Source organism: Sceloporus occidentalis, unplaced genomic scaffold (assembly GCF_023333645.1).
Source record: "Sceloporus occidentalis isolate IW3139 unplaced genomic scaffold, rSceOcc1.0.p SCAF_3, whole genome shotgun sequence".
NCBI classification, from domain to species: domain Eukaryota; kingdom Metazoa; phylum Chordata; class Lepidosauria; order Squamata; family Phrynosomatidae; genus Sceloporus; species Sceloporus occidentalis.
In genome coordinates, this window is record NW_028316983.1 from 150,044,293 (window position 1) to 150,068,583 (window position 24,291).

Here is a 24,291-nt window from a genome sequence, read left to right on the forward strand (position 1 = left end):
AATGTCAGGCCATGATAATGGGAAGCACAGTTGAGGAAGGTAATCTCCTTTCCAGGTAACCAAAGGATTAATTAAGTGATGGTGTTAAGTTGCATTTATTGGGGTCAGCATCACAAAGATAATAAAAAAACAATTGTCCAATGGCAATGGCCATTTCAGCAGAAGTAAGCATCTTTGTGTTCCTTCCCAGCAGATGTTTTAGAAGTCTCGGGTAACCATGAGGGAAGAAGAACAAAGAGAGACAAGAGGGCTAGGTACCTGTCACACCTATGGATATTTGGTCAAGGCTGGACCATGTGGCCATTCCCAGCTTGTCCCAAAGATAATCAAATTCCAAAGGCATCTGATCATGAGCAAAACTGGCCAAAACATGTAGCTAGACACATTAGGGTTTATGATTCTTTTGGTGATCTTGGGGGCCATTCATCGGGATGAAGGAGGAGGAGGAGGAAGGAGGAAGGAGCAGGGCAAAAGGGGCCATGGAGGGCAGGATTGGGGTGAAGGAGGAGGAGGAGGAGGAGGAAGGGTGCCATGGAGGTCAGCATTGGAGTGAAGGAGGAGGGGGAAAGGAGCAGGGCGAAGAGGGCCATGGAGGGCAGAATCAGGGAGGAGGAGGAGGAGGAGGAGGAGGGGGGAGCAGGATGAAGGGTCAAGTTCAGGGGAGGGATTAGGTCAGAAGGAGGGCAGAGAATGGAACATGCCTCCACCTCACAGGCAGCTTTCTCTTTTGGAATTTTTATTTTTGACAGACTATGCAAATAGTTCTACACTTCTACATATAGATAGGAAGTGTGTGCTTGTGCTACATTTCCCTTTCATTTGCTTGCTGCCGGCACGGCACCTCACTTTGCAAGAGGCTTTTTCAAAAATTATTTGTGTGTGTGTGTGTGTGTGTGTGTGTGTGTGTGTGTGTGTAATATGCAAATGGTACAATGCGAATGTTACAAATGTTTCCCTTTCAATTTGGCAAATTGATACAGAATGCTTTTGCTACATGTGTGTATTGTAAGGCATTCTGGGGTGGCAATCTGAAAGCAAAGGATGCAGAGATGGCATTCCGAGGTGAAGTATTATTATTATTATTATTATTACTGTGATGGGAAGAGGATGCATGAGGGGGAGGCAAGGGCTTTGAAGGTAGCATTGGGCTACAAGAGAAGCTAGAGGCTGACATTCAGAGGGAAGGCTGTGGAAACCCATGACTTTGGGGGAGTCACACTCTCTCAGCCGCAGGGGAAAGGCAATGGCAAATCTCCTCGGAACCAACCTTGCCAAGAAAGCCCCAGGATGGGGTTGTTTTAGGGTTGCCATAATACGTAATGACGGAAATACACACATCACACACACACACCTGGAGGTTTTTAAATTTGACTATATGACAGAATATGCATATGGTTGGCCAATGGCTTTAGGATATGTCACCTTTGATGAAAATGGATGTGAATTTGATTGACAGCAAAGGAGGCTTAATTTTAAACCAGTACCTCAAATGTGAACTTCAGAGGGTCAAATTAACCTGATCGAGGTAAAAGGTAGTGGGCACTTGTTTCCGAGGAGATTCGAGGGGAGGGGACCCAGATCTGCCCAGTTCTATCCAGGGCAAATAGGCAAGTGGGAATGGGGCCTTGGATGAATATGACCTAGACTATTCTGTAACTTTGGCCTGTTACAGACAGCCGAAATAAAGCTGCTTCGAGTCACAGTGGAAGTATGGTGTTTCAATGACGCATGCGTCCTAAGAGTCCAGAAGCCGCACCAAAGCCACATTCCAGTCCTTAGGGCTGGAGCGTGGCTTTGGTGCGACTTCTGGACTCTTAGGACGCATGCGTCATTGAAACACCATACCTCCACTGTGACTCGAAGCAACTTTATTTTGGCTGTCTGTAACAGGCCTTTGTAACTTCTTCTTAGTATGCTTGAAAGGATGTGCACTTCATATAAGAAATCCCTTTTTGCTAATGTAGATTACTTTAAAAAATAAAATGTACTTTAAAAAAATTCTTCTCTTTCACCCTCGTTCATGTGCCTTGCTTGGTCTCTTCTCCCACAGAGTTGGGGAAAGAAAGTCTCCCACTGAGTTACTAGTGAAGGTGGGGGGTTTAATATCAGTGGGTGGTAACAGCTCAGATAAATACACTCAAAGATAGATGCATTCCTAAATATGGAACTGTTATTTCAAAGTAGGATTGTTGCACATGAAATACTACAATGGCTCAGGCATCTGGGAGTTATAGACCATGAACATAACTTCTCTGAGTTCTAAATAGATGTATATGAAATGGTGGTGGCGGGGAGACAACAATAAATAAACCATTTGTGCTACCTCATACCAAGTCAGTTTACTGGCACACAATTGTTGTTTGTTGTTGTGTGCCTTCAAGTTGTTCCTGACTTATGGTGGCTCTAAGATGAACCTATTGTGGGATTTTCTTGGCAAGATTTGTTCAGAAGAGATTTGCCAACACTCAAACTACTATGCCACACCGGCACTGAATAGTCTACTTCAAATGAAATACTTCAAATGAAAGTGGCTTTCCAAGGTCTCAGAAGGTCATTCATTCCCTTCCCAGCTAGTTGAACTATGTTTCATCAGTGCAGTTAGGGAACATTTGGCCTCCAAAGAATGTCCTCTGCCACTGAGGCTTGGTTCTCCTCCTTCTTTCTCATTTTCCTCTGTACCTGGTATCAGTTACACTAAAAATAAAGGCAAAGGAACAGGATGGTTTTCATATTTATTGTTCTGGCCAATATGCCTGAACAATAGAACACAGAACCAAAGCAAGAATATTAATCACCAAGCCAAGTTAATAGACGTTTCAACAGAACAGAAAGAAACCATAAATAAGATACTAGCATAATTAAACACACAAGATTAAAACAGGATACTCTGCAAGAATCTAAATGCTTTTTAACATTAAAATAGGCCAGCTCCCTTGTAGCAAATCATGTGCCTCCAAATGAATGTTTTACCCCTTTGTTGTTGCAGCGATCAGCACAAAAACTGCTGGTTGTTTACTTCCCCCAGCCCCAATTTAAAAATAACTCTAGCTTATATGTAAGGGAGCTAAAATGAAACATTGTTCATGGTAGACTCTATTACTTTCCCTCTAACAATGCCTTAGAAAGTAATTTGAATTCTGGCCTTCCGAGTCTTAGCACCCCATGTGATAGAACCTAGTACAATACAAGCCCTTTCATTCACAATGAAGGGGAAATTGGAAGACCTGTGTCACATAGGAGTATCCCATCCTATAATTCCTCCTGGCAACTGCCAAGAGTGGGACAACAGCAGCATCAGAAACACTTGAAAGAGAAAGATACAATACTCCTTTAAGTAGCACAAGTGAACACTTAGAAAATCAATCAATACAATGCAACAATTCTTTCCACTTATGTCTTTTTGCCAGTTCCTTTCTACTTGCCCCAGTGTCTGTGAAAGTAAAAAGAGAAGGGTTCTCTTAGACCCTGACTTAGGAGATACGTCATGATGTAAACATGCTGAAAGATGAGACAGTTTGCATAGGAATTTTAAATATTATTGGACAGATGTGGAAACACCAACTGGCAATGTCAAACACCTCACTAAAGACACATGTAAAGAACGTGCAGCCACACTATTTTTTTCATATTGATGCAGGAAATCCCAATGAGTTCAATTGGCCTTATTCTTAGGTAACTGTATGTAATACTGCAAGCTAAATATAATACCTCTTCTGTATCAATGACATTGATACTGAAAAGAGAACAACTCAAAAGTAACTCACCAGTAATGAGAAATGTATTGGAATTAATTTGTAAAAAGTAACATTGCAAGCTCTGAGATTATTATTACCTCAAGCCTAAGACTAAATAAAGATAAAATAAGACAGTGAAACAATAAAATAATAGCTCTCCTACTGTACACATGCATTCTTGACAAATAAGAGGCTTTTTACCATGGTATTCAACAGCTATTGAAATTGGTTAAATAGGAGTATTGTTAAACTTTAATCAAGACCCAGTTTTTAAGGCCAAGGATATAGTTAATTGCTACTGATTCATTCATATATGATATTTTCTTTCAGAATTTTGTTTCTAGATTTGATTCCAATTAAAAGTATATAGAAATAGTGTAATTAAATTAGCATTCCATTGCTAAAGACACACCGGCTACATGAGCTAAGATCTAAACAGGCCTCTTTTGGTTTCAAAAAATGCTCTTCTATTGAATTACCCTTTACTGCTTGCAGACCTCAGAGGTCTGCTAGAAGAGCAATCTGCCAACAACCTATGTAGGTTAAGATTTGGCAGCAGGCAGTTGAAAAAAAGCATTGTGAAAGAAACTCCATTTTTATCAGATCTAGGCTTCCTTTGGGTGCATCCACAATTCCAACAGTTACTGGGATTGTAACAGTGATCCTAAATAACTTTGAACACACCTATGAGATTACAGCACCACTAAAAAAAAGTCTTACCACTATTGAATTCAAGCTTCATTCGAGCTATACCTTGTTGTTATTGCATGGCTTTCCTCCCTAAAACTGCCATCCAGGTACATCCCAGTTCGAATATTGGTCCTTGAACTTGCTGCAGCAGCCATTTTTCAAAGTTGGACAGCTCCCGACTTTGAAAAATGGCTGCTGAAGTGAGTTCAGGGACCAGCATTGGAGCCGGGCTGTACCTGCATGGTGGTTTTGGGGAGAAAAGCCATGCAATAACATCAGGGTACAGCCTGAATGAATCTTGAATTCAGCAGTGGTAAAACACTTTTTTCAGTGGTGCGATAATCTCCATCAAATACAAAGAGTTAGGATTTAGCACAGTTTCAGCTGATCTAGCGTCACCTGGCCTTTGGACACTATGGCCCCAAATGGTCTTCAGATACTGCTGCCCACTGAGACTGTGTTCAAATATAAACTCATGAGCTGTTTCTGTTTATTAAGGGAAAGGAAAGGAAAGAGTAATATACTATTCGTAGTTCATTTATCTTAGGAAATCCTCAAAGTGTCACAGTAACTCAGAAGTATATACTTGTTTCCAAAGCAAACACAGTCAAAACAAATTACAGTGACTGCTAACCTAGTAACAGATGAATCCCAAATGTCATTCAAAAGTAACATAAATACTGTTTATATTAGCCATTATACCAGGCTTCAGCAGAAATGAAGGTGAGAGAGAGAAATAAATGCAAAGATAGCGCCCATGTGGTGTAGTGGTTTGAACATTAGACTATGACTCTGGAGACTAGAGTTTGAATCCCTTCTTGACCATAGAAACCACTGGGTGACCTTGGATAAGTCACATTCTCTCAGCCTCAGAGGAAGGAAAAAGCAAACCCTTTTTCTACAAATCTTGCCATGAAACACCCATGAACGGTTTGCTGTATGGTCGCTATTAGTCAGAAATGACTATGAAGGCATTCAACAACCACAACAATATTGCAAAGAACAACAAAAGAGTAAATTTTATGAACTGCAGGGAAATCTAAGAATTCTGTTGGGGATGTATCATAGCTCACTAGAGGAGAAGAGCAAGTTCTGATTTCACTCATTTTCTCATTTTTCTGACCTTAATGTTGGTGTTGTTTTTTTTTACCAATTATGCATAGAGTCCACACAAAAACATGTATTGATTTTCATCCACATTTTATAATGTGTAAGATAATGCACACATTTTTCAAATAAATTCATACTACAAACAATTTCCCCTCATACAGTGTGTTTTATGCATAATAACAATGAATATAAGCTTTTGTGTATGCATATTTCCTTAGCATACACATTTTTGTATGCACTTTTAAAACTAAAGTACTATATTGCACAAAAATCCAGGAAGCAACACATTTCAATGTGCAAGTGTATTTTGGTTCACATGCTGATTCAGAAAGTGGAAATAGAAAATTATTTTTTCTATAATTCCATTGCTATGGAGAGCATTACATGGTGAGGTTTATGCTCATTGGGACTTGGAGCCTCTGAAGAGATGTGGGACCAACTAGGATGGTCTGTCCTATAGAGGAAGAGAGAGAGAGAGAGAGAGAGAGAGTGTATATATATAAAAGCTCCAAATGGCTTCCTGATGGCTCTTGGGGAGTTTCCTGTTGTTTAGGCAGGTGATCCTATCTTTGCCCCTGCTGATTTTTGGAAGACAGTGTAAACAATTGCTCTAAAACGTTCCCTCCCATGGAATGGAGCCAAGCAAACCACAGGTTACTAGGTATCTGGCAGCAATTAAACTGTTGTGATGGAGCTTAGAGCACACTGATGGCTGAAAACCCACAGTGAGTCTAACTAAATAAAGACTAAAGCTCACTAATGGTGGTGGTGGGGGCTGCAAAGAAGAACCTCAGTGTTTAGCGGTTCAGGGCTCCCATGCAGATGGGAAAACCACAAATACAGTAGGCATCAACAGCATGGTTGGTGGGGACACAAGAGAGAGTGCTGGCCCCTTCCTTGTCTTTCCATGGGCAGGCTAAGATGCCCCCCTCCAATTCAGGGATGTTTTTAAAAAGATAAAGTCTTCATAGAATTGGCTGGGGTGACTTTAGCACAGCAGCCTGCTGTCCTGCCACAATCACACTAATTTAAGAATAGAAGCATATGAGTATGGTATCATTTCTTATCACACTTTCCCCTATGATAGTGCTTTGGCAATCCATGGTCAAGTGGGTTTTTTCAATATGCCAAACACTGCTTCCTTGGAGAAAGGGGGAAACAAGTGTTTGTGGCAGCTATTCGCCTCCTGAACCTATGTGAATGTGTATATGGTAGCCAGCTTTAGGCAGCTGTTGGTGGCTGCAATCACGGGAAGGGAGAGGAGGGAGAGGGAGAAAGGAGCAGAATGAGGTCCACTCATACCATGTGACTGACTAAGAAGTGGAACTGCAGCAGAAGGGACCTATCACAGAAAACCAATAACGGATCAGCAGCGAGATTGAGAGCCTATTGATGGTGTCTGCCCATCAATGAAGGTGCACAACAGTAATGAATGGCATGCAGCAGAGAGATGGGCATGATGTCATGTGATAAGTCCTGGCCAAAGGCAATTTTATCCTGTTAAAATTCCACCTTTTAGCCTTGTGTGATAAAGCAAAGCCCTAGGTCTGTGATTAGCTACCCCAAGGTCTCAAAATGAGATTCCTCACCCCAGTTTTATTATTTAAGTTCAGTTTTAAATTAGAGTTCCTTGGGACTGGATCTTCTACACAAAAGCAATGAGCCTTGTCTTTTACATATGGGAAATCTCATTGAAACTTTGTTTGAGGGGATGTTTGTCTAAGTTTACATTTTGCATTCCTGTTTTAATATATTATACATTCTTGTTTTAATAAACACTTCCTACATTCCCTACTGAATTTGGCAGTGCTGTTGGGAAAAAAATGTGTATACATTAGCAGAAGTTAGAGCAGCATCAATTACACAGGCCTGCAGACACTCGTCCCTATTGTCCTAAAACAGTAGCATCATGTCTCCAAAACTAAACACCAATTTCTGGTAACTTCCCAAGTCTGTTTTTGGGCAGCCTTTTCCAGAAACAAAAGCTTCTTGCCTATTGCTCTAGCTATATTCATAACTGATGCTTTCAGACTTCACTTCCAGCAGGTTTTAGCCTAAAGTAGGTGGACTTGCTTATTGTTCTCATTTCTGGAAGCATCAGCCAAGCATTAGTAGGGCTGGCCCAAGGCATTTTGCTGCCTGAGGTGAAGCAACAAATTGTGCCTCTGTCTAAGGTCAAGACAAAGAATACCTGGCAGGGCCAGCTCTGATTGTTAAGTAAACACTTTTATCTATGAAGCTATCAAATAGCTTAGAAAGCTGTCACTTGAGACCTAAATATATCTGTTCCCATGCCACAAGGAAGAACAAAGAAGTCTCTCCCTCATTTCTTGCCATTTTCTCCTTTCCATCTTACTTAGTCATTTGTTCTTGTCACCAGTATTCTAGAGACCCCCGCCAAATGTAACATGACCATAATAAGAGAGAAGTAGAGTGACTGAGGATTGTAAAGACAATTTTGTTTCTGTATTTTCTCTCTCTCTGCTTCCCTGTGTCTCTTATACTGCTCTTTTTATTTCATCTCTGAAAAGCTACAATTGTAGCTCATGCAGTCTCTTAAAATGAAAAAAAGTGAAAGGGGGAAAATGTAAGATTTGCGGGCACTTTATTCTGCTGAGGTTGAGGGCCCTAAAAGTTTACAACCTCTTGCTGAGAAAGCCATTTCCTATTCTCACAAGTTTCACCTATAAGGTCAACAGTTTCATTATAAGGGAACAAGATAGGATGGGAAGCTCAGAGGTGGAGAGAGACTGCCAGAATCAAAATTCCAGAAAAGAAGAATAACTTGGGTTAGAAGCATGTTTCTTTCCGCTGAAACTATAACAACTAACCATACAGTCCAATGCATGTTTGTGTGTATGTGTATGTGCCTCCAAGTTGCCTGTTGCCCTATGGTGATCCCGTTACATTTCAAAGAATTTTCTTTGGCAAGGGATAATCAGAGATGGCTTTGCCAGTTCCTTCCACTTGTGAGTATCACTCTTTTTAATATTGCTTCTCCCTCAAAAATTACTCCCCCCACCAAAAAACAAACAAACAAACAAACAAACAAACAAAAAACCTGGTTCAATACAGTGACTGGTTTAAATGAACAAACGTTTTATAAGTATCAAATGAGATGTCCTACGAATATCATGCAATGTCAGTCCAAGAAGAATTGCACTGGTTGTCAATTCATGTTTAGCCTGAATTGAAGGTGGCTGTGATAGCATTTAAAGTCCCAAATGGCTTGGGACATTTTGGGGAGGTTGTTGTTGTTGTTGTTGTTTGCCTTCAAATTATATTTGATTCATGATGACACTAAGGTGAATCAGCAGCAGGATTTTCTTGGCAAGATTTGTTCAGAGGGGGTTTGCTTTTGTCTCCTTCCAAGGCTGGGAGAGTATGACTTTCTTAAGTGGGTTTCCATGGCAAAGCAGGTATTTGAACCCTGGTCCCCAGAGTTGTAGTCCAATGCTGAAACCACAATATTGTGCCAACTCTCTACTTGAATCCTTCCCCTATTTGTGCCTATCTGAGGATTGGGATCTGCTGGAGAAGGTTCTCCTCTGTCTCACCAATGAGGTCATGTGAGGACATTGGGAGGTCCTTCTCAGCTTTGGCACCCCAATTATAGAATGTCTCCCCTTGGATTCCCAATTGGCACCAATCCGAGATTCATTTAGACAGCTCCTCCTGCCCCGAACCCGATCCTTGAACCAACTAAGGCCTGCTGTGACCAATTTAACAACTTCTTCGCAGTTAAAACCTCTCGGATAAGGGAAGGTCTCGATGCCAGCGTTAGAGCAGAAACCAGAATAGAGGTGTCCAGAGCTTCCGTGGACTCAGTTATACTGGATCATTTTGAGTCTGTGAGTACCGAGGATGTGGACAAGATCCTTAGAAGTGTTAGGAAGACAACCTGCTCCCTCGATCCCTGTCCCTCATGGCTAGCGGCTCAGGGGGGACCGGTTGTAACTTTAATGTTGCATTGGATTATCAATACATCTTTGAGGGATTGGCAATTTCCATCGAGCTTAAAATTGGCCATGGTAAAACCTCTGCTCAAAAAGCCCTCCCTTGACCCCCTGATGCATAACAATTATCGGCCAGTTTCGCTATTGCCATTTTTAGGAAAGGTGATCGAGAGGGCGGTTGCGATCCAGCTTCAATCGATCTTGGATGAAACGGATTATCTAGACCCATTTCAAACCGGCTTTCGAGCGGGTTACGGGGCTGAGACTGCTATGGTCGCCTTGGTCGATGATCTCCATCTGGGCATAGACAGGGGTAGCGTGTCCCTGTTAGTGCTATTAGACATCTCAGCAGCTTTCGATACCATAGACCATGGTATCCTTCTGGAGCGCCTAAGGGAGTTGGGAATCGGGGGCACTGCGCTCCAGTGGTTCCGATCCTACCTCTCTGGGAGGTTCCAGATGGTGCAGCTGGGGGACGTGTGCTCCGATAGGAGGGCCCTTACATCTGGGGTCCCTCAAGGAGCCATTCTGTCTCCCATGCTTTTTAACATTTACATGAAACCGCTGGGAGAGATCATCCGGAGACATGAGGCGCGGGGTTATCAGTACGCTGATGACACCCAAATAGTCTTCTCTATGTCTCCGACTGATGCAGTGACCGGGGATGGCATCTCTCCTCTCGTGGCCTGTCTGGAGTCGGTAATGGGCTGGATGAGGGAAAACAGACTCAGCCTGAATCCAGAGAAAACGGAAGTATTTGTGATAGGTTCCCCTGGTCCAGGAACGGCGGTGGTTCCACCTGTCCTCAACGGGATCACGCTTCCTGTGAAGGACTCGATACGCAGTTTGGGGGTGTTCCTTGACTTGTCGCTTCACCTTACATCTCAGGTGAGTGCGACAGTCAGGAGCACCTGTTATCAGCTTTGGCTGATACGCCAACTGCGTCCCTACCTGGGCCGGAGGGACCTTGAAACTGTAGTACACGCTCTGGTAACCTCTCGTTTGGATTTCTGCAATGCACTCTACATGGGGCAGCCCTTGTATCATACCCGGAAGCTGCAATTAGTGCAGAATATGGCAGCACGACTGGTCACTGGTACATCCAGGGCCAGTCATATAACACCGGTCCTTAAAGACCTACACTGGCTGCCTATTCGCTTCCTGGCGCAAAACAAGGTGTTGGTTGTTACCTATAAAGCCCTAAATGGCTTGGGCCCAGGGTACTTAGAGGACCGCCTCTCTCCGTACAATCCACCCCGCACACTCAGATCAATCGGGCAGCAATTGCTAAGGGTTCCAGAGGCCAGATTAATGGCCACCACTAGGAGGGCCTTTTCCATCTCGGCCCCCAGCCTTTGGAACGCGCTGCCCTTTGAGCTCCGCTCGGTCGCCTCCCTTACTCAGTTTAGGAAGGGGTTAAAAACATTCCTATTTGAGCAGGCCTACCCCTGACTCTCTGACCCCTGAAGTATTCTCTCCTTGCCCCCTTCGTCAGCATGTTAAGCTGGCATGAGTGGGTTTTTTTATTGTTTTTATTGTATAATGTTTTTAATGTTATGTTTTCGTGATTTTATATTGTTTATATTGTTATATTATGATATTGTTATGTGGAATGCTGGAAACCACCTTGGTCTTAGAAAGGCGGTATACAAATAAAATTTTACTTACTTACTTACTTACTTACAAATTAAAAAAAAACCCATGGTTATTTATTAAAGCCTTTACATCTCGATGGTTTATTTCAAATGATATGCACAGGGTTTTGAAACTATTTTAATCTTTCAAACCTGTTTTGACTTGTTAATGACTTTTATATGTCTTCAGCCAATTTAAATCACTTTATATTTTTATAATAGTTTTAATATTGTTAGCAATGATTGAACCTATATGCCACCCTGAGACCTTTTGCTATAGAGAAGAATAGAAATATCTGAATTATTATAATATCCTTATATGGATAATTGGCAAGCTCCTCAAACCACTACACCATGCCGGTCCCAGTTCACCTGGCCCTTATTTCTCATCACTCATTGGACTTTATCACAGGTAGGTCCTATGTGTTTCCATTTCAAAAATGGTTAAAGTGGTGGCATCCCAGAAAAGCAATCCTATTTGCGATTGGTTATCAAACACAGAGCACAACAAGCAGTTAAAAGCACATTAAAGTGGGCCCAATGCGAATCTGGCTATTGAAAGGAGATAAACAATTCCTCATTGCCTGCTTATAAATACCTTTTCTGAGCATGTTCCAAACTGTCATTTCCACAAGTGCACACACACACATGCTCCAAGGAGGGGGTAATCCTCTTTGCCACAGAAGCCCCAAAAGATGTTTATGAGAAAGGCAGAATAAGGCTGCCTTTTGCAAACTCCTAAAAACACACTCAAAGACACACACACAAGAGAGAGAGAGGGGAGGGGGCTGGTTCCAAAAACCTGCCTGATTCCATGCCCTCCTTTTCCAAGATATGTCTTCCATTTCTCCCTTCTGTCCAGGGGGACTTCCAAAATGCTCTCTCTCTCTGCCTTCTCCCATGAGCTATTCCCTTCATTAGAGCCTGTAAAGAGGAGGAGAGAGGCTGGGCAAGGGAAATGTATGTGTATCTCTTTAAGATTCTCCCTCTCTGGCTCAGCAAGGCAGCTTGGTAAATCAGGAAACTGGACACATCTGGAGGCTTGGTTTTTCACACAGCAGCCATTACATCAGAGGAGTCAATTCGCAAGCAAAATGTAAACATAAATCCAGTAGTTTTATGAATTTACTTATTTCCTGATTGACCTCACATTCTCTCTGGATTCTCTTCTGACTGCCTGCAGTGTCATGTGAAAAGCAGCTGTGAATTTGTCCCTAAGCCCTGGATGACCTTGCATTGGCGCCACTTTAAACTTCCAATTTTGCTCTGTGTGTTAACGTATATTGATAAGGATTCGTTGTGCTCTGATTTTATTTATTCTTCAATTTCCACTCTGCAGTATCTTCTGAATTATTTGTAATATTTTTTGCCTTACAATGGATTATGGTGCACTTCAAATGAAAGACACCCAGCATCATTTATTATCTGGATAGGCAGACTGTTTTCCCAGTCTAGGCTGTGCTAGCTTCCCACAGTGCTGAGAACATGTCTCTTCTGATTCTAACTGATCTAGGAACTGTAGGTTACTGATATCACTCAAAAAATGTTGACCCAGTTTGAGACTGATACAAAACAAAACAAAACAAAAGTTACATGTTAGGTATGATTAGAAAAAGAATTGAAAATAATAATACCAATAATTATATTTCCTTTTTTTATGAATTTATGCTGCAACCAACATGGAATACATTGTGTACACCTTATGAAATATTGTTAAAGAACTTGAAAATGTTACAGGAAAGGCCAATCAAAATAATAAAGGTACTGGAACAGTTCCATATGTGAAAGTACAACAATATCTGAATCTGTTTTGTTTATAAAATCTGGTAGATACGGGGACACATTTGAAACCTAAATATCTTATAGGCATCAGATACCATCTGATTTTGGAAGCTAAGCAGTGTCAGCCCTGATTAGTACTGGGATGGGGACCAAAAAGGAACAACAGGTGAAGGCGGCTGTATTTTAGAGGAAGGCAATAACAAACCACCTGTAAGTGTTCCTTTCCAAAGAAATCTCTATGAAATTCATGGAGTCAACATATGCCAACAAGCAACTTGAAGATACATATATAAACACACGGGGACACACAATAAAAGTGTGTAGAGTTAAAAGTGTGTAGAAGCACCTAGATTATATGAAGTTTCCTTCCCACTCACACCTGATTAGCCAATGTATAAACACAAGTGTGAACTAGATAAACCAGTAGTCTGATCCAACAGGCTTCTTCATATGTTCTTACTCCTTAAAGTGCTTGAGCGTCTTGTTAAGCATTAACAAGAAAAATGATACAACACTTAAGAGCATGTATAGAGGGAGAAGAGGGGGATAGTTTAGATCTCTTGCTCAAATTAGCTAAAGCATTCCCAATACCAGTAAAGCTGATATATTTTCTTTACAATGTCAAATCGTGTTATAATGGAAAAGTAGATGATGCTTTGCTTCACAACAAAGATCGCAATGGTCCAGGAACAGTTATCAGTTCATTTGGGGGTGTGTGCTTTTTAAAAAGTGTCATCCTCAAGCACTATTTCAGTCTCTCTAACCATGAATGTGCCCAATTCTCATCAGTTTCTGCAACCTGACACTTTTAAAAATACTCTCCTGTTTAAAAAAAAGAAGGAAAAGGGTGAACATAAAATGGATTGAGAATTTTGGCTGAAAGCATCTGACAGGTTTGCAGTAAATTATGTAAGTGCACTTCCAGGTGGCTTCCAAAATTAACAAGGTGTTCCAAAATTAGCAGTTCATTTAATAGGCCCATTAAATCCTATTTATAAATACAGTGGTGCCTCGGGTTACGAAATTAATTCGTTCCGCTGTCAATTTCGTAACCCGAAAGGCTTTCGCAAGCCGAATTCCCATAGGCGCTAATGGGGAAAAGCCGCGATTCCGTGTGAAATCGCGCCGAAAAGCACCAAAAGTTTTTCGTAACCCGAAAAAACTTTCGTAACCCGGAACAATGTTTTCCAATGGGATTTTTTCGTATCCCGAAAATTTCGTAACCTGGGTATTTCGTATCCCGAGGTACCACTGTAACATCGATACTGTTAGTGCTGTGCTTCTAAAATAAGGAAAGGAACTATCAGTCTGCCTGTCAAAGTAGCATGACAAAGTAGTGTGAAGAGGGAGTGCTGCATTTAAAACAAAACTAGTCCATCACCAAAAAGTATAAATTCCTCACAATATAATAAACACAATACATTTGGTTTCAAATGGTCAAGCTGTAAACGTGAAATCAACCTTTCATGGAAGTCTAAGCTTTCATGGGTTCTAATGACTGGCTCCTTAACACCTTTTCAAATGCATTATATGCATTATTTTTTGTACATACATTCATTTCAAAATACTGAATCGTGGTCTTTTTTTTTTAAAGGGAGGATTTTAAAAGAAAAACAGATTATTAAAATATGTATTATGTCAACGTCATTAGCCTATATGGGAACAACAACTATCATTCTGCTGCTGAGAAGAAGTGTCAGGAAGGCAATTTGTAACCGGGCTGGAGGAGATGCATAAGAATTTCATTATTTCTTTTATTTATATCCCACCTTTCTTCCAATGGGGGACTCAGACATGCTTGCCACACAAGTTAAATCTTTTTAAGCCTTCTGGGGATCACCTGAAAGCTTCTACCAAAATGAATACACACACACACACACACACACACACACATATTCCTGAATTCTTTTGGTGTATATGTTTTTCCATTCTCCATTTTTCTTTTGATTTCTATGTTGGTGACCAAACATATGCATCCTTGTTTGTTTGCATAATGTGTGTGTGTGTGTGTGTGTGTGTGTTGGTGTTGGGGGGAGCTGTTGAGACAAGCATTTCTGTTTCCCCCATTTCTCTCTGTTTTGCTGTTCATACTTGCTCATTAAAGGATTCTAGAAGCCATTGCTGTTACTTTGCCTGTTATAGTCAGGCATAGGCAACCATAGTAGGATCAGCTGCGTACTTTATGTCCTGAAGACATGCTGCTGCATCCAGCACTGAAAGTCTCTGTTTCTCCCATCCTCCTTCGTCACTCTTATCATGCTGATGCTGCTGGGAAACTCATCACGAGTGGTTTTCATTTGCATGGACTGGGTCTTGATTTTAGTGTTTTTCAGGACTGGTAGCCAAACTTTGTTTACTTTACTTTTACAACTATCAGGTAAGAATGCACAGAGAAGCCACTGAAATCCATAAACACCTAGACAACTTCAACAGGAAAGAAGAAACCCTGAAAGTAAACAAAGTTTGACTACCAGTCATGAAAAACTCCAAAATTAAGACCCAGCCCATGCAAATTAAAACCACTCAGGATGAGGGGTTTTTCCCTGCAGACAGTAGATTATTTATTAAATAGACATTCTCAGGCCTTCCAATTCAACAACAGAACAATACACAGATCAACATGCAAATCACTTCTCTAACAGTATATATGCCCCACTCTCTTCCATGCCAGCATTCTCTGAAGATGCCAGCCACAGCTGCTGCCAAAATATCAAGAAGAAACTCTTCTAGAGCATGGCCTCATAGCCTGCAAAACCCACAAAAAAAAACTATGGATGCTGGCTCTGAAGGCCTTCGACTTCACATTTAAGAAATGTATATTTGGTACACATTTCAATATGTACTCAGGCACACATTTTTCATTTTTATGCATGCTGCCTTTAGTTGAAATATAGTTATGTGCATTCACCTCTGCATCTTTATTTACATGTGACTTGAAGGGGGGGGGGGGGGGAATCTAATGCCAGTATTTTTTCCTGTTGGTAAGAAATGCAAAGGTGTACCCATGATTTCATGAATAATTATTCAGAACACAAACTGACGAAAATCAGAACTAGAACACATCAAGCTGCAAATCTCCCTGGAAGCCAAGATGATTAAGCTGACACTGTTGTACTTTCATCACATCATGAGACAGCATGACTCATTTGAAAAGACAATAATGATAGAAAAGATGGAGGGAAGTAGAAAGAAATGAAGGCCACATGCGAGATGGATAGGCTTAATCAAGAAGGTCATGGATATGAATTTACAGGATTTAAGAAGAGCAGTGTAGAGTAGGGAGTCTTGGTGATGCCTTATCCGCAGGATCACCATGAGTCAAGATTGACTTGAGGGCAGTTGACAACAACAACAACAACAAATCGTAACAACAATTCTATCCCATAAAAATTAGATATCTGTGCTGCATTACAAATGCATGATTCCATTTTCTGAGTCTCATTGGAAATACACCTCTTCCTTATTCAATAAGCAATAAAGGGTTAGGGGGAATTTATTGCTAGGTATTTATCTTCCTGTATCACACAATATGTTCTGTCAAATCCTCCTACATATACGCTCTCTGTAGGAGGAAGCTGTAAAGATTCACTTTGGTGTGCTGGTGAAGGCATTCTACACTATTGGGCCACTTATTTGCATATATATTGCTACAGTTTGGACCAACAACCTGTTACTTATTTAAGGAAATCAAGCAGATAAATAATTACCAAAAGAAGAAAAACTACATTCATTTGACCTTAGGAACTGAATGCAGCTAAGAATTTTTACCACTATAAATCCTACTTTGATGAAGCCAGCCATAAATATCAGTTCGCTACCCATTCAGCAAGCACAGTTTTCATGTTCACAGTCTATGCTTCCTGGCTCTTTGTTAATGAGATATGCATTACACATTCTTTATTTTGCATTCTATCCTCCAGGAATCGCCATATTTTACTTTTATCATCTAGATACAAGTGGCACACAAGGGACACATTTGCTTAAAAGTGTACACTTAGTACTGAAGGATGTATCAATATTACTTATCTTAAACTGAGATTATACCCATGACAAGGATCTTTTTCATCACCAGTATGATTTCTGCCTCTCAGCAACAGCATGTCAAGCTAACAATTAAGCCATCGCTGTCTGCAATCTGATTTAGCTGCTTCTCACCAGTTTCTTTCCACCTGCTTTAACTGGCTGGAAGGATTGTACAGAATATTCATAGGTATACTTATTTTCAGTGGGCAACTGTGTATCAACATATCAAGCCCCCCCCCCCCCCCATGGAGAAAATGACCAGCTGCTATGAAATATCTGCATTTTAGGACTTTTTGCATATAAAATCTGCAAGCAGTTGTTATTTTTTATTATTTTTTTTGGCTTAAAAACTTTATTTTGTAATGACAACATACTGAATATATTATTTTCTGCACAATAATGCTTCTGTGTTTTTTGCACTGAAAAAAGAGTCACACCCCTCCTGCAGCTACAAAACTCATTTTCATTCCAGCCCATTATCTTTTCTGGAATCTTTGCTGGGATAGCAAATAGCATAAGATGCCTTAATACTTTAGGAAGTTACAGTGTAATTTGCTATGCAGGTTCATTAATAAACAAATCATAAACAGAGGAGGAAGAATGTGAAGTTGGAGGCTTCTAGAACCTGGCCTCATAACCCGAAAAACCCACAAAAAACAGAGGAGGAAGAACTCCACTAATGGGTCCAAATAAAGCTAGCTAGGATATCAGCAGATAACTTAAATCTATGTGACACATACATCTATGTGCTACACTTGGAGGCTATTACAGGGCTCCAGATCACATGCTGAGCCTTTGCCAGAAAAATGGAGACTCACTTTCCTTGGACACACTGAGGTCCATGATGGAGGCATGCAAAGCTAGTAGACCCCCCTTTTCATGCATCCAAATGCATGAATGTGGCTACTATGCAAAACTAATCTGAGGACCTGATTATGGTGCACACAGAGCTGCTGCCGAGAACAGCCTCCTACATAATATTTTCTCCTCAGTCTTTACAATATATACTGCTCCTTAACATGTGATACAAGATTCTCAAAATAGTGTATTTCCTACTTCTGTTTCACAAAGGCTACCAAAGATGTAAGGACAAGGAAATTAATGACATGGCATTTTCTCCTCTCACCAAGGGGGGGAAAAAATCCTGTGTTCAATGAAAAGGCGAAAATGAGACATAGCTGTCATTTTTTGTGGGGGGTTTTGGGGCAATGTGACCATGTTCTAAAAGAGTTTATTGCTGACGTTTCGCCAGCATCTGTGGCTGGCATTTTCAGACTCTAAAGATACCAGCTACAGATGCTGGTGAAACATCAGGAATAAACTCTTCTAGAACATGGCCACATAGCCCAAAAAACGCACAAAAAACTATGGATGCTGGCCATGAAAGCCTTCAACATCACATGAGACATAACTCTTTTGGTTTTGGCAACAGGGCATATCTACCATGATGTGTTGCTCAGTCTTGACTCTGTCTTCTCATGGCTGCATCCAGAATTGGTTGTAAGCAAAGGAGGGCAAATGCACAATCAACATTCTTTGAGGAAAGTAGTAAAAAATCTATGGCTCTTCAGATGTTGGGGTATACCTTCCATCATTTGTGACTTTAGCCATGTTGACTGGGACGTATGAGTGATAGAATACAACATCCCTTGAAAGGTCAACATTCTGCTATCTTTGCTTGCATGTTCTTGCATTGCTTGGGTAGACAAAGGTTTGTAGTACATGTTGCACTGGACTTCTTGCTATAGGAGTACCTCCAGAGGATCCAGTCATACTCACATTTAAGCTACGCAATTACATTTTAGTGTAACTCATGATAGGATACAAAATTTCCCTGTGATTAGCATAAAGTCTATTCTGTTGTAATGTAGCAACTGGAGAAACATGTGTTTCATAAACACATTGTTTATATGCATGTATCTTTCTATCTATGTGTCTCTGCTGTTAATTTATCCTATCACCCCTCCTGCTAAATATGGGGCATTCATAAAGTAAACACATTGTTTATATGCATGTATCATTCTATGTATGTGTCTATACTGTTAATTTATCCTATCAATCCTCCTGCTAAATATGGGTGTTCATAATTAATATCTAGTGTGCAGCATGACTGAAAATCACAATTACTTCACATGTGTTTTGGGGGATCATGATGACCCAAGGAAGTTAAAAGTTACCAATGTCAGGGTCACTTGACCCAGAAAATGCCTGGATTTGATACAAACAAAGGACAAGAACCATGGGCTGTGCTAAATATGACACATTTCTCTTATCTGTCTATTTTGCATTTCTTGTGGAAATCAGAGTACAGAGACCATACCCTGTTCTCCCTTTTTGAAGTCCTTGCATTTCTCCTAACTGACTGATCATCAAAGCTTAGTATTAACACCTTGGTGCTAAAAACCCTTGAGTTTTATGGATTAGCTTGTCTCTTTCTTGGGAATCTACACATCTCCCTTTTGGGGGTAAAGATACAAATAGATATAGATATAAAACATGAATTTGGAAGTTGCTTTTGTATTTGAGCATAACATTACACAGGTCAAAGAGGTATTTTTGAAATGAAAGATACCAAATGTGAATGGCATGAAAACTACATGTGTTTACGTGAAACTGTAGATATCCTTCTGTGACAGACAATAGATGATTATGAGCTCTCAAAAGTATCTAGAAAAAAATGATACATTAAAAAAAGTGAAAACTGATGTTTCTGATTCACAAGTGTTATCTAAATATACTAACAAAAAGAAAATTTTCAATGTTATTTAGCACCACAAGAATTAGAAGGAAAAAAACACAGAGTGAATGGAACCTTTCCTGGGTTATGCATCTTTTTCAGTTGTATAAATCTGATTTCCCGCCTTTCTAGTTGCTCCAAATGGCATAGAAATGAAGGTAGAGAAAGATTTGAAATTAAACTGAATCATCCCCTCTTTTTTAATTAAAGAAGGAGAATGTGTGGTATAAACAACTTTGGGACAACAATATTCTTGTCTCTTGATAGGAAGATGTACATACAATAAACAACAACACGTGACTCATAGTATCATTTTCACCACTTCAAAAATGATAGCAATAGCAAGAACCCTGTTATGAATCTGCATATCCTTTTATTCTTCTATAAGAAAAGGTGGCCTGACTGAACACAATGCATTACAGATACAAACAAGGTACTTGGACATAAACTCATAGCTACTTTTGCACACTCAGAAGTTACTCAGTTGATTTCTAATCAGGTCTATGAATTGCTTGTAGCACATCAAAAGCTTCACAGCTGGTTCTCCTGATACAACAGGTCATATACTATTTACCCAGGAAGATACCTTGAGGGAATTATTTCATGCCATTTAGAAGGATATTTGAAAAGTGGGCACTCCCTCGAGTCAAATCAATATCAAAGTGTAATAGATGTGACCTTTCAGGATTAAAAGCAAGAGCCACTCTGGGGAGTGGGAGAGGGAAACCAGGCAGAAATACAAACTGCGAAGAGGGGAATAAACTCAGCATATATAAGAAAAGGAAGTATTCAGAATGCTTTAAACAACATGTTCTAACAACAGTTCTGAAAATTAAACATGTTCTCAACTGTTCAGTTGTATGCAGTCTCAAAATCTTGAAACCAAATTCATCTTTTAAATCACTTACAATACAATACTAACTACTTAAAAGATGCTGGTGAAACACCAGGAAGAAACTCTTCTATAACATGACCACATAGCCCGAAAAACCCACAAAAAACTATGGATGCCGGCCAGAAAAGCCGTCGACTTCACATACTCAAAAGAAAGTTCTACTAATTTCAGTGGACCCTGTTCATAGGTAAATGAGTACAGGATAGCAGCCTCATACAGTATTTATTTTTACCTGTGGGAAACTCAATAGAGTTAAGCACACAGAACATTCCTTCAAAGAGTTATAGCTATATCCTTTCTTATTCGAAATACTTTCTCCGTTATATTACAGAGAGCCAATGAAGATAATTGTATCTAATGCATATGTCTTTTTAAAAAACGATTTCAAAGCAACAGTCCACCAAATCAAAATTAATTATAAAAATAGCTCAGAATACTCAAATACTTAAAGAATGAAAAAGAACAACTGGCTTAAGTACATGCATTTGTGATATGTAACATAACTGGACTTAAGGTGCAGTTCTTTACACACTTATCTGGGAGCAAGCCTCACTAAGAACAGTGGGGATTACTTCTGAATAGTTATGTATAGGATTACACACACTGGGGAGCTTTTTAGTAGACTAAACATTTACCTTTCCCACGTACTGGGGTTCGGAGCCCATGTATTCTTCCAGGACAAAGAATTGATTCCACACCCAGCCTCGCTTGACCCGCACGGCGGGCATCGTCCGCATTGGTGTTGTGGCAACATTTCCTCTTGGTTCAGCTTCTAAAATCTGTTGTGGTTGTGGATGAAGTGGTGTTAAGAGACCTCCATCGAACAGGACCCAGAGAAGGAGGGATAAGCAGTTCCTTGTAAGCATTGGCAATGGTTTCCCTACAGCAAGTAATTAAAAACTCCAACACGGAATGCTGAGTTGAAGAATCCAGGTTTGAGGCTGTCTGTGGGCCTCCACCACTTAGCTTCGAGGTTTTTTTTATAGCCGAAATGCTAATGCAGACATTAATCCTTCTGGTGACAAGGTTTCTGCCGCATTAAATTCCATCTAAAGGGACCTATAAAAGAGATTTAGATGGCAAAATGAAATTATGTAAAATTACATTGAAGTATTCATCCAGATTCTCTCACACCTAGTTAGCGTCTAGAGATGGTGAACAAGAATGAAACAAGAAACAAATCTCCAAATACTATTGGATTTTTACACTGTAGCTCTGACTTGGAACAGAACGCTGCACAGTAACTGTAGGAATGCTTCATTCTGCTTCTGCTTTGTATTATTTTACTGTCTGCCTGAAGAAAAGCATGCAACTTGCCCTTTATGGCCCAGTTATAAAATAAAGCCGTTACACACCAGTGAATTCAGATATTATTTACTCGGGATTCACATGTGGAAAACACACACACACACAAAACCTTCAAAACAAAACTGGGAGCAAGAGTACACAAATTTTATCATTCTATGTGCTTTTGTTGTTGCCTGATTCCCACAATATAAATATTAACAGCGGGACAAAAGTAGTCTACTGGTCCTCTTAAAACTGGAGGCATGCAGAGATGGTTGTATATAGAATGTTATTATTTACAAATGTGCAAATTCTTTAGAAAGAGACAAGAGGCCAGAAGGGGCTAATAATGTGGTACAGTAGCAGGAAAAAAAATGTAAAGTTATGTGATAAGGCAATTCATTTATAGAACTCAAAGATACAAACATAGTGTTGCACGATGTGTTCTGCCCTGAGAATTAAAGGATTTTGGTATATAAAACATTGATTGCCCATACACCTATTTTTCTTTACAACACTGGGCAACACTGTCTCCCCACCTGACCCCACACACACTGTGCACTGAAGTCATTAGATTTCATTCTGCATTCCTGCTGAACGAAATGTGGAAGAAGTCATAAATTCCATGGGTTCTTTTAAAGGCAAGGAATATTCAGATGTGCTAGCCCCTTCCTTTGAAAATAGCCTATAGCACCTGTTAGTGATTTGTGGTCTCTCATCCAACTACTAACCCAGGCTGACCCTGCTTAGCTGTCAGGATCAAACAGGAACAGATGCTTCTAGGGTATTTAGGCCCAAGAAGCGGGGGGGGGGGGGGGCTTACTGCCAGTGGTAGCCAGTATCACTTCAGGCTGTAGCACATATGTAGTGCATATGGATGTGTGTATATGTGTGTGTGTGTGTGTGTGTGTGTGTGTGTGTGTGGCTTCAAGTCATCTGTCAACTCATAGTGCCCATGAATTCTATAGGGTTTTTCTCAGGCAAGAACTACTCAGAGGTGGCATTACCAGTTCCTTCCTCTGAAATATATTGTACAGCACATGATAGTTATTAACAGTCTCCCATCCAAGTAATAACTAGGGATGATGCTACTTAGCTTCCAAGATCATACAGGATCTGTTGTCTTTATGGTATTTAAACAGCACAAATCTTAGGTATTCTGTCCCTAAATCATTTAGAGTTTTGAAAATATATTTGCCCTTTGATTCAGGTATAGATAGACTGTCAACACAGACTGGGACAATAAGAATATAGAGATGGAAAACATAATGATAATTTTTCATCCTGATGACAAAAAATATACCTATAAAAAGATAACCACTGTGAGAGTGTTCATTTCTCATTAAGTAAGTGTGTGAGGGATAGAGGGGGAATCCCAGCATTTTTGTTAAGAGCTGCAATAGGATTCCATGCAAAACTGTCACATTTTTGTCCATATTTTGTCTAATTGTGTGAAAACTTGAAATTTTTGCGAAAACCTTCCCAAATGTGAAAACTTTGTGAAATTACTTGTAATCACGCTCAACAAGAAAGTTTTCTTTCTTTTCTTTTCTTGATTATTGTATGCAAGGTTTGCTTCCACAGTTACTTCTATGTTCTAATTTGACAAAATGCCAGCTTGAAAGTTATGGTTAAAACATTGAAAGAAATGTCTAAAAACTAGAACACAGATCACCAACTTTATCTCACTTAAATCATTATTGAGACTAGAAGACATTATGTAAAACACGAAACGTGTCTAGTGTGTTAACAAAAACAATCATGCGATTTCATTGTGTCACAGAAAAGTGAAAGGTCCTATTTTTGTGGAGTGGGGGGTCATTTCTCAACTGTCAAGTTCACGCAGCTACTCATCCATGCTGCTGCAGAGTTCTTATTAATTTCCATAGACCACAGAAAACATATTGTGGGTATCTGCTATTACATAATTCACTAAGTAACACATGACATGCAAACTGGCATAAAAATGATATGCTTTCCAAATGCATTCTATAACTGAGATTTCTTATTTTTCTACAAATGAATTATCTAAATAATTGTAGCTATTTAATAAATTGGTAACACTGAAAGGGTGCAATTAAGTATTTCCATTTGTAAGGGTAAACAGAACAAATTTCAATTAATTTTGGACTTGAATTAATGAATATAGCAAACATGGAGGATTTTCATTGACTGGGTGTGGGATAAATGGTAGATCAAGAACAAATGTTTATTACAGTAGTCATTGCCATTAATATTATAAGATGTATGCATAGCTAAATAGCTTAAATGGAGTATTTGAACAAAATGGCATTAACTCTCCTCTATAAACTCCTCCAGTGCAAAGCAGAATGAAGCCAGTATTTTAATACCTGAGACAAAGGTCAAGATCGAAACCCTTGTTCTATTCTGGATGCTGGTTGCTGACTATCAAAACATTAGTTCAATAAGGACAGAAGAAATA

General features: G+C 39.9%; 1 protein-coding gene across 2 annotated transcripts in view; it reads right to left on the reverse strand.

The window, feature by feature from the left end:
- Positions 1-24,291, reverse strand: part of CDH12 (cadherin 12) — a 330,249-nt gene that overhangs the window by 193,584 nt on the left and 112,374 nt on the right. For both annotated transcript variants that reach the window (XM_089516580.1, XM_089516582.1), the window contains exon 2: positions 21,197-21,620. In XM_089516580.1, coding sequence (XP_089372706.1) covers positions 21,197-21,427 — 231 coding nt within the window. In that variant the 5' untranslated portion in view covers positions 21,428-21,620. The remainder of the gene's footprint in view (positions 1-21,196; positions 21,621-24,291) is intronic.